Source organism: Rosa rugosa, chromosome 1, assembly GCF_958449725.1.
Source record: "Rosa rugosa chromosome 1, drRosRugo1.1, whole genome shotgun sequence".
Lineage (NCBI taxonomy): Eukaryota > Viridiplantae > Streptophyta > Magnoliopsida > Rosales > Rosaceae > Rosa > Rosa rugosa.
In genome coordinates, this window is record NC_084820.1 from 30870439 (window position 1) to 30882038 (window position 11600).

General features: G+C 34.5%; 1 protein-coding gene across 1 annotated transcript; it reads right to left on the reverse strand.

Moving 5' to 3' along the window:
• Positions 1-1663: 1663 nt before the first annotated feature.
• On the reverse strand, positions 1664-10953 carry LOC133724626 (pyridoxal kinase). Its single transcript, XM_062151391.1, has 12 exons — positions 10486-10953; positions 9714-9807; positions 9491-9595; positions 8663-8746; positions 7909-7982; positions 7528-7592; positions 7219-7282; positions 6689-6754; positions 6189-6245; positions 5185-5229; positions 5036-5089; positions 1664-2170 (listed from the first exon to the last, which is right to left on the reverse strand). Exons 1-12 carry the CDS (start codon positions 10564-10566, stop codon positions 2030-2032), a joined length of 930 nt encoding a protein of 309 aa, XP_062007375.1. The 5' UTR covers positions 10567-10953; the 3' UTR covers positions 1664-2029.
• Between the last annotated feature and the right edge of the window lie 647 nt (positions 10954-11600).

Genomic DNA, 11600 nt, shown 5'->3' on the forward strand with positions numbered 1-11600 from the left:
TCGGCTGGCCTTGGCCTCGTTGATGTCACGCGGTATTTCTGCCGGATGGGGACTAAATGGGTCTGTCGAGTAGCCCCTTGTGTATGGGTTGCTCAAGCTTTCTGGCAGGTGAAGCTTTGGTTTCGGGTTTCTGGTAGGAGATCTCTGGGAGGTGGCTGATCTCGTGTTGATGATGGCTTGGATTGACGGCGCGATTCAAAATCAGTAGTGGCGTGGATCGGGAACGCTGAAATCGAGGCGAGTTTGTGGTGAAGCAGCTTGTGGCGGCATGGTTTCATCGTGCTTTAGGTCGTGTTGGACTTGGGGCGGTGAGATCATGGCGGTGCTGTCACAAGAGTGAAGCTGTGCTGGAAGGTTTGGTGGTCTGGAGGTGGAGGTTGGACTTGGGCCAAGCCAGGCCTGTTGGGCCTTGAGCGGGCCTTCTCTTGGGCTACTTTGGACTGCAAAATTTTGGGCTAGGGCTTTTAGCCCTAGGCCCATCTCTATGTTTCTAGTTTTTGTCTAATTACAATAATTTCCTTGTATTTAGGAAGCTATGCACCTGTATGCGCTCTATGTACCTCTAGCGCCTCTAGAGTAGTACCAAAAAAGGATTCCCGCTACGTCTACGTATTCGATGTATAATAAGTGGACCTATTTCTATGTACCAACGTGGGTACTACCACAACTTCTTGATCTGTCTGGAAAGAAAGCAGCAGAAGGATATGTAATGACCACTTTGGCTTGTGATGAATGAAATTGAACCCCATTTTGGGATTGATAAAAAAAATAATAATAATAAATAAATAAAAAATAATAATTGTGACCATCAAAAACGTCAGCCTTTCTATTTAAATTACTTTCCTTTTGTTGTACATGTGTCTGCTCTTGATTGGTTAAAATGGGGGGCATTAAGCTTAAAATAAAATATGAACCTTTTTGTCTACCTTGTTATCTCTTTAATAATTATGGATAGACTGTATTTACCGTTAAAGAGTTTCGAAATTGGGAAAAAGTTAGAGAAAAATGTTGTGCTTTGGTGAATCATGAAGGAAAATTTTATAAATCTGTTCAAATATAGACAGTATGTTTGGATTTGATGAATCAATCTCAACATATAGAAAGAATGTTTCATAATTACACTTCTCTACAAGTTTCCGAATTACGAGTTAAAGCTTTGGTAGATACATCTATATGACTTGCATTGCAAGATTGTGCTTTTAGAGGAAATGATGTTGGAATTGTGCTTTAATAATTTTGTATATCTATAATATAAAGACTATATATCTGCAGCCATATCTTTATTGTCCATATATTGATATGTAAACTTTGATTTATCTTTAAAATTTGTAAATTTCTAAACGTACTATTTACAATTCTAGGATTGATCCAGTTCTTACAGTCGGTATTTCTAACAAATGATTTATTGTCCCAATGAATGTTTTTGCCCTTTAAATATCCAATTGTCCTTAAATCACACTACTAAAGGTTCTAAATTTTCATGGAAACCTATCAAAAACTTTTAGCAGCGTCAAGAGTCATTTCCAATTGGGTTGTCGATCAAACTTGATGCTCAGAGAGCTTTACAAGCTTCAGAACCTAATCAAGTGATAAACCCAAAGAAAACTATCTTCACATTATCCCTTAAATATCCATTATGGATGCACATGAATAAAGCCAACTATTACTGGTAAATAAAATTTGTTGGGTCAAGAGTTTCTTCTCAAGCAATAAGATGCCCAAGAAAGATATAGAACTATAGATGACTGTAATTTCCCAAGAGAATACACCAACAGAAACAGATTAGTCCAAGAAAACTTAACAATCAGCACCTGGATACAGTTTGGCTTCTTTCTAATTCCTAAATCAATTTGTTTTCATTTTTAAAACTTTTTTATAGTTTCTGTAAAAATACTAACAAAATTAAACTTCCCTTACAAAAGTTTACAGAAATGGTTAGCATTAATCTAACATCGTTATTACTGCTTGCCATTTCTAGCTCCAAATGATAACAAATTTCAAATTCTCTCTTAAACTTCTTTTCCATATATTAGGCATATCTTTCAGCTCTGAATTTAATCTCAGGTTGACGAATGTCATCTTGACTTTGTATTAATCGAATCTCTAAACTGGTTGACTGGGGATCATGGCCAGCAGTTTTATAATCATTTACTGTTCTCTGCAGAAGGGCCTGCAAGTATTGGAACACATAATAATAGGTCAACAAGACAATTCAGGAATAAGATTAAACCACTAGAAAGTATATTCAAGTAACAGTTTCTTTCACCACCAGGTTGAGTGCACAGGCAGTGTGTCCAAATTACAACAATCACTCAAGCTATTGTAATTCTATATATACCCTTAGTCCTCCAGATAAAGTTATAAGTATATGATAGGAACATTTTAATGCGACGTTTTAACTGCATTTCCTTACATTTCTTGCGTCATTTCCTTAGTAAAACTCTGTTTTGGAAAGTTTCCATTCTTTGATTGGGAAAGTTCCTATTTGTAGAAAGTTTCCATTTTTCTTAGTTTCTATTTTCCATTTTTAGAAAGTTTCTATTCTTGTAGTTTTCATTTCTCATTTCTGGCAAGTTTCTATTTTTCATTTTTAGTAACTTTCTATTTTTCATTTTTTTAGTAAGTTTCTATTTTTCAAATTAGGAAAGTTTCTATTTCTCATACTAGTTTCTATTTTCAGGACCTCCGAGCTAAAAAGTGGAAATGAGCACACGAGTGGAGAGAGGAGCTTGCGAACGTCAAGGGGAACAAAAATGAAGAACATTGAACCACACATTTGAGCAGAAATGAATAAACAAGCTTTCCTAGTGCAACCAGGAAATCCTGCGAACTGGAGGAGAGCTTACCAATGAAGTTTCCAACGCAACTATGAAAAGAAATGAAAGAAATGAAGTGTTTTGCGTTGGAAAATAAGAAGGCTTGAAGATGAAGCAACGAAGCCCAAGAATACTTTGAATTTTCGGCAAAATGGATCAAGGCCCATCAAGGCCCAAGCAATTAGGGTTTGTGACGCATGGAAGAAACCCTAGAAAGGTTTGCCGTCCAAAGCAAGAGAGAAAGAAGGAGTCTTGCCGTGAAAATCAGAAAATAATAAGAAGATTTCGTGGAGATTTTATTGGGAGACTTTTAAGGGAAGAGAATATGTGTTGAACACAAAGAGCTCTCAAAGGAAGTCTAGATACATTCCTATATTCTCTAAAGGAGTTGTTGCCGAATTTCAAGAGATAAAATCAGAATATTATCATGGTATTTCGGCAAGAAAATCAAGGGAAATATTCTAGAAAATTATGTGATTGGTTGATACATGTCATAGGGCTTACTTGGCAAGATTCTATTGGAGGAAATTATGTGGAGTTAGACATTGTTGCCGTGAGTTTCTCTAGGGTTTTGCACGGCCTTGGAGACCAAGTTGCCGTTCCCTATATAGTCTCCCCTCTTCTCAACGTGAAAGGGCCCTTCCATTGTGTTTTACAACTTTAGAAAAAATCAGAAAACTCTCTCTAGCTTAGCCGTGTTCTTCTCCATCCTCTAGGGCAACCACGAAGTTCAAGCAAGGCCAAGGAAGAAGAGGACAAGCCGTGCACATCATCCATCACCATCCTTGAAGATTGCTTTCGAAATTCAAGAGACCATTCACCCCATCTCCATCTTGGTGTAATCCGATTCTCCTTGTAACCTTTGCTTTGTAATTTTCGTTGGTTATGCCCTAGTTGACACATGTGTTTGAACAAGTTTCGAATTCTGAAATTCTATGATTAATTGTTAATTTTCAGATTCATGTTTTGCGATTTATGGTTGCTTATGTGTGAGTGTTTGATTAAATTTGCATGATAGATAACTTTTGTATTTTAATCTTATGTGGTTGCAAACACCTAGGGTTTTTATATAATTGGTGCTACGAATTTAAGAACATGAATCAACTTTTTGGTTTTGTGTTCTTGAATCAATAAGTAGTAAAGGTTTTGTACAAAAACCGAATTTAATCAAAGAAGATTGCAATTAGGTGGACTTTTTCATACTAAGTTGCACATTTGAATTGATAGCCTTTCTAGATGCTTAATGCGTTAGACATGTATGATTGACTAGCTTTCTAGGGCTTGAATGCATGTTTGATAGGATTAGTCTATGTGCTTTCACTTAGATTAATTAGCGTTGAAAGTAAAATATGGGAAATTGTTTGCTTTGAACGTTTCACATGATCAATTCCTCTTGCATGACTATGATGAACAATGATGAACTTGAATTAATTTTAATCATATGTTTCGATTTTGATCTTTGTTCTTGCATTCCATTTATAATTTTATGTTTTTGCATTTTAATTGTTTTATTAACTTAGTTTTATTTTCAGAAAAACCAAAATCAAAAACCCCCTTTTAATTCGTAAATAATGTGCATATGTGTGAATATTATACTTTGTTTTGATTTTAATTGTTTAATTGTTTAACAATGACAGGTGTACCCTCAATCCCCGGAATAGAACGATCCCTATTTATTCTATACTACTAATGACATTTCAGGGTTAAATTATGCGCTTGCTTTGAGCGTATCAGTATAATATTTGTATATCATCCAAATCAGTTAATAGGCTCTTTTTCCATATCAAAGACAAAGTTTAGTATTGTTTTCACAAAACTGAAAAATAAATAAATAATTTTCACTAGCAGGTTTTTCATTTTTTCAAAAAATTATGAGACATCATAGCAACCATCCCCTGTACATGCCTTGTGTAGCACAATGTTCAGTAAAAATACTTCTGTTGGAAAAATCATTACTCTTTTTTAACACAATACTATTTAGTATCCAGAATAGATAATATGATAATGCAGTTTTCTTGGAGTCATAAACAATGGATCATACAAATAAGAACTCAAATTTGGTGCATGAATCTAGTTTTCTTTTGTGCTTTATCATTTCATTTACTTATTGATTTTTTGAAAAGGTGAAATTCAAAAGAGTGCAGGATTTACATCTTTAGAACTATATGACAAGAAACCCTAGGATAAACAAAGAAAGAAGAGGGCAGGGAGAGGAATACCTGCAAGGTTGATACAGCAAGCTCCGCGGCCTTATCTAGGTTGTTAGGATATTTCTGCGGTAGCAAAAAGACCAATTATTGATATTTATAAAACTTTGGAAAGGGCTCAGGAGTTTAACTAAAGCCAAAATAGAGTTTAGAGGCATTACATTACTCCAACCAAGTAGAAGAGCAGTTGTAAGATCTCCTGTTCCCTACAAGTGCATGCATATGGTTGTCAATCTACAGAAACTTACGAAGGAAATGACTGCAAAGACAACACAAAAGTTCGCTCCACAAACCAGAAATACATTTACTTTTACCATAAACCAGATATCGGCATCTATAGGATTCATTTTCGTCAACACAGTTCTACTTAATGTTCAAATCATGCTCGCCATTTATTGTATTACAGTTGTGTTTTTTCTTGTAGATATTTATATCCAAACTGAACCTTGGTGGAATTGTTTCCCACCAGATATTCAGTAAACCTGTGTGCATTGGAACAGTGAACTTAAAAAGAAAAAATATAATTAAAGCTCACAATTCTTATGCTGTCAATTGATCATACCGCAGTGTCACAAGTAAGTTCTGCTTTAGGAATATTAAATCATTTCTCCAATTAGCGAAAGCAATTTAACAAATCAGATCAGTCATCACTCTCAAGAAGCAAGACCATCCATCATGTTAATGTTAACCACAAGGACCTAATTTCCCCTCCCTCTATTCCTCTCCAAGTCTATCCCCACAACTTATGCCTTAAAAAGGCAAACATAAAAAACGTATGCCAACTGGCACAACCTATCCTGATTTGTTGCTGGTGAATTCAGAAGAATGCGAATGGTTATTTTCTGTTATTATTATTATTTATTTTAATAAGGATAAACACAGATTAAGTTTGGCTCTAGGAGCTGGTATATTGAGAAGAGTGAGAATGGTTTCAAGGATGAACACAAAGAAAATCAGGTTCTACTAAAAAACTTCAGAAAGGAATGCCACCAATATGTCATAAACATTAGGACACAGAAATAACTATATACTCTGATATAATTCTATCATATAGTACTCGATCTACACTATAGAGTATATTGCTTGTATGCCTGTTCATGTCCTATACTAACTATCATATGAATAAAGCTCTCAAGATGAAAAGCAAACAAAGAAATTTTCATACCGTGAAATACGCAGGAATCTTAGGAATCACAATCTTGAATTGCTCTGGAGACAGACCCTATCACATCATATATTAAGTATATTTAGTAAACACCTTTACCTTGAAAAGTAAGTGTGTTCACCATAAATATATGCATCAGAACGGAAGAAACACAAGCTCCATGTAGTTAGACAACAAGAGTTATCATAAATATAATAAAAGTTATAACTTGTTTGATTAAGAGTATGGGAAAAAAGTACAGAAGAATCTACTTCTACGAAAGAGTAAGGAAGGATGATGGTCAGTGAATCAGGAAGAAAGCAAGCCTCCCATATGAATAGTAATAGAAACAACATTAGCAATTATACCTAAGCATTCAGATGCTAAATAAAGAGAATTGTAACTTGACAAGGTCCAACTAATGATAGATTGTAATCAACACATTCAATCAGGAAATTTTGGAGTTAAAAGTTTGATTACTGTCAGGTACGACCAAGGTTTGAAGCTCGAGGAGAACTCACTTGTTCCTTTTGATGACTACCAATTAGAAGAAGATTACCATCTATATTTATGCTTGTTATCACAACCTGCAGTATATCAATGTTGCACATTAATATTATGAAATTGAGATATGTGTGTGTGTGTGTGTGTGTGTGGAGAAAGGGAGAGAGGAAGAGAAAAACAAAGAAAAAGTGCGAGATAAATGTAAACATTGAAAAGCAGGCACAAAGGATTTTTTCTTTAAAAAAAATTCAAAAAAGATTAGAATCTATCCAAACTATGCTGTCTTACAAATTTGTCATAATAGTAAGAAACAAAAGAAAATTATTCAACATGAGTCAGACTAGACTTATGCATATACATTCAATGATTACCCGTCTTGATGGATCACATTTAAATGAAGTGAAAGTATTTCAGGACCGGTCTAGTCAGATATAAAAGTACAATCACCACCACTGAGAAAATATATATATATATATATAGACACACACACACACACACACACATATATATATGTATATATATCTAATTAGTAAAGAAATAATAGTACCATTGATGGTCCAGCAGCGTGAAGAATGTTACAAGCTTCACGGCCATCTCTTTCAGACTCGATCCTGTTACAACCCATAAAATAACTATTATTTACAGGTCTAAATTTTCATTTATTGCACCTAAATGGAAAGCAACAGTTGACCTAAGCAAATCATTAATCTTTTTGGCAAAACATCTTTCTAATCTAGAAAATATTATACTAATACTTCTACCTCATACTTGCAACAATAACAGAAGAGAACATCAGATGATGTTAAAAGTAGAAATGTTCTGTGTACCCGTTACAAAAGGTGCTATCAATAATTACCTGGAGTTGGTCAACAATTCTGCTTCAAACTGGTTGGGAGTCAACATTGAAGCAACAGGGACAACCTTATAGAAAGTCCATTACAAGAAAATTGCCATCGAGTCAGTTTTGCAGTCAGGCCATTATATTAATGTCATTATAAAGCAATGATTTTTGCATCAAGAAACAAATTCAGGATGAGAAAATACTAACTTAGCAGAGTAACGTGATCAATAGATCTGACACAAAATATTATATTTGCAGGATACTATGACATAGACCTAAGTTTCTGCAGTTGTTTCAACTAGTATCCAGATAATTTAAAATTCATATCTAACCTTATATTTGCAATATTTTTGATAGGCCATGCATAGGCATCCATAAACAAGTTACATTGCTTACCTTTTCACGATATACAGATACCAGCTCTGGAGGGACATACAGCTTTCCTTCATCACCCATCACTGGATCACAGACTGAGCAAGGGCAATATATTAGATACAGATGAGAGAGGCATTATTTGATTCTTTCCTAAGAAGAAGAAGATGAATGATCACTCCATGGACCAACAAATCTGCCCAATTCAACTGTTAACCTAAAGATTAAAATGGTATGGATGGACTGCAATGCATCCATTACACTCAGGTTCAAGAACAAAATAAAATAATAATATTAATTTATAATAGTAATAATAATAATAATCTACTCAGTTATTCGAATTATATTATTTTTCTCTCTAGTCACTTACTTCATAGTTCCTCCAATACTTAATTATATAAACTATTTGACAAAAAAACTTTAAATAGACTTGATTACTATAAAAGGCAGCAAGAAAAAATGTTGTGCAAAAAAATTTTTAGGTTTGTTCATCAACAAAGATAACAACTACACAAGTAGTTTGACCATCCTTAGCAACGTTTAAATTGAAATATATAAACATATGTTATTTTCCATTCTCGCTCCCTATAACAAGACCAAGCAGAACAAATAATATACAAAGTAAACCAAACAAAGGTCAAAAAAAGACAAGCATGTAGACAAAAACCGTAGTATAGCCTGTAAAAACATTTCCACATGTCACCAACATATTAAAAAGTCCATAGATGTAGAAAGGATTAGCATACATGTTCTAGACCATGTTTGATGATCCACTCACCGTATCTAAGTTTTGGGTTTATAGAGCGAAGTTTATTGACAACTTCCAATACAGTGCTCAGAAAAGAAACTGAACCAATATAACCTGCAAAAGACATCAAGAAGATCAAAGCCACATAAAATTCAAATGAAAGTAAGTTTAGTTTTGTAAAGGAAAGATCATCCCAAAGTAATGGGTTTCTCAAGATAAATGTTAATTATTCTGTTTCTTCTTTTCAGGTAATTCAATTTAAACTCTTTCCATACTTAACTCAGATGTCAACCAATTGCATAAGCACTCCCAAACAATGACTGCTCTAGCACTTTTAAACTGTTTTGTTATTTGGTGCTGTTTTGAGATATAGACTGGTGCTTATAGCCAGCAAATTCAATGAATGACTTGTCCTATGTTTGTCATCAGAGAATAAGAAGAAGAAGAAGTCGAATCTAATTCTCTTCCTGTGATGGTGACTCTTTCTAATGCAAGGGACAACAAAATTACAAAAACAGAATGAGGAAACTTTGATATTACTGGTTACAGTAGAAATAATATAAGAGGCATTAATGGTGTTTTATTTAATACTCGAGAGAAGCAAGTAGTATGTACTGTAATTCTCTGTATTACAGATCAGCAATTCAGCATATTAAGTGATCAACGCATACATATCTTGATGTGCGTATATTCATATGGAAATCTCCAGTTCTAAACACTAAGCTTTATGATTTTTGTATTGCTTCTTTGCATGGCAGAAAGTCAGAAAACGAATTCATGAAGTAGCTGCCATGGCATACTTAAACTGTTTTCATGACCACATATTAAAAAAAAATCAGTCCCCGAATAGATTATAACCTGTCAATAAATGAGTGTAGTATAATAGATCATTTGATTCAAGGCCTTGTATCAATTCCCAAAGCTGTTCTCCATTTAAAACTTGACCCTTAAACGTTGGGTATCCTGCAAACATTTTAAAGTCAGTTGAATCATAATGTCACCTCCATTTAATCAAGGACAGCATGCAACACTTTATATCAGGCCTAAAATGAACTGTTTGAATGAAGTAGAAGCAGCTTGCCTGTGTGGTTTGAGAACTGGACAGAATTAATTGGATCCACATCATAGCCTAATAATTGCAGGGGGAACACAGCTGATTTATTCCCAACATATCCCTAAACAAGCGTAACAGATCAAGAACGATAACGGTTCATAAATAATCTCAAAAATACAGGCAGATACTCTCAAAACCCACGTCGTATATTATGTGTAGGATCATTAAACAGCGCAAGCAAGCCACTATGACTAGTACATTTTAAGGAAGGTTAGGAAATCATGCATGTACTTTTAACACAACCAATTGTACTCATAATACTCAAGCATGAAACACTACTATACTAATAAATGCGAAACTTCCCAATAAAAAAAAAAAAATACATCTGATGATTCCATTTGACTACACAATGAAGCCATCATAACATTTCACATCGACGGAAGAAGTTGGAAATACAGAAAACTACATTGATCATAAACAGAAAAGTCAAACGAACTATTATTAAAGCTCATGCAGAAAAATTTTAACAGCATAACACTATGAAAAATCCAAAGCAAAACAAAAAAAAAAAGGAAAAAAAATAAAAAAAGATTCCAACTTGTCCAACAAAGGAATCAAATCATATACAATGTCTGAACATTCATAACAGAACACTAGGAAAAATATGAACTTGGGGGCCAAAATCTGGCACACAATACAATACTGAAAAAAAAAAATTAATATAAGAAATTAGCATCCAGCTTCAATTTTTCGCAATTGTGTATTGGTTTCTTAGTTTCGTGGCCACGGCGATCGATACCTGAACAGTGTGGGATTGGATACTGAGAACTCGACCAGTCTCGGAAGGCAGAGCCAATGAAAGGATGGGAGGAGGAGCCATTTCCGAATTTCTCAAGCTTCGCTTGGCGATGAGTCTCGGTTTTGATTTGTGCAGAATTGAAAAGGAGGGTGGTATCTGCCGAGAAGAACAAGAAGAAGAAGAAAAGGCCAGGTTTTTTCTGGGGAGTGAGGAGAGGTTTGTTCAGGCTAAGCAGAGTCCACACTCGAATTTTTGTATTCAAGTCGAGAACGTTTTACTTTGATTTCAACCGTTAGATCTCATGTGCGGTTAAAAATTCGAATCGGATTGAGGAAAAACAAACCCTAAATAAAGATCTTCCCCAATTTCTCTGCAGGTCTGTGTTGCGGTGGATGGTCTAACAAGGCGCTTTTGTTTAAGTGACAGTTGGTGAAGACTGGAGAGACGTGAAATACTTGGTCTATTGGTTCTTTTGGCGCGTTTCCTAAAATGACGAGGTTTTTATTTTTTGGTTTTAGGTAAACTTCCCATCAATGAGGTTCCTTAAATCATAGAAAATGTGTGTGTATAAGGCAAGATTTGAATGAGGGATTCCCTTGTTTTTAAGAAATGACCACTTTTGAAGGTGAGTTTCAATACGTGTGATCAAAATTATAATGTAATTCAGTGGGGACAGTTTCTAATAAGCTAATATGGAGTTTGACGTCAATGTCATCTTGTTCTAAGCGATATATGGGTAGATTATCTGAAATCTCGAGTTCTTTCAAAATAAAAAATAAAAAATAAAAATTTACCTCATTTGTCTTATATGACTATTTCTGTCGCACTGGAATGGTGGATATCATCGTTTGTAAATTTCAATTGTTAGAGAGGATGTCTAACATTACTGGGTAGTCTTATCTATCCCAAAACCATCCTAGAAAGAAACTTTGTGAAATTGTCGGGGTTTATAACTTGTGCACATAAATAATTGGGCCATTAGGGTTTTGGAGAAGCCACTGTTATTGATTGACCATGAATGCATCACAAATCAAAATTCAAATAAATAAATAAATTAGGTCCAAACAAGTTCATATGCTATCGTCTAAACTCACTAACAACCCATATTACTAGGT

Bases quoted from the DNA above. Each gene is read 5' to 3' on its own strand.
- LOC133724626 (XM_062151391.1), bottom strand. From the start codon at position 10,566: ATGGCTCCTCCTCCCATCCTTTCATTGGCTCTGCCTTCCGAGACTGGT. The intron at 9,808-10,485 runs GTATCGATCGCC...ACGCTTGTTTAG, and splicing joins TCCAATCCCACACTGTTCAG to GGATATGTTGGGAATAAATC. The intron at 7,593-7,908 runs GTAAGCAATGTA...ACTTTCTATAAG, and splicing joins TATCTGTATATCGTGAAAAG to GTTGTCCCTGTTGCTTCAAT.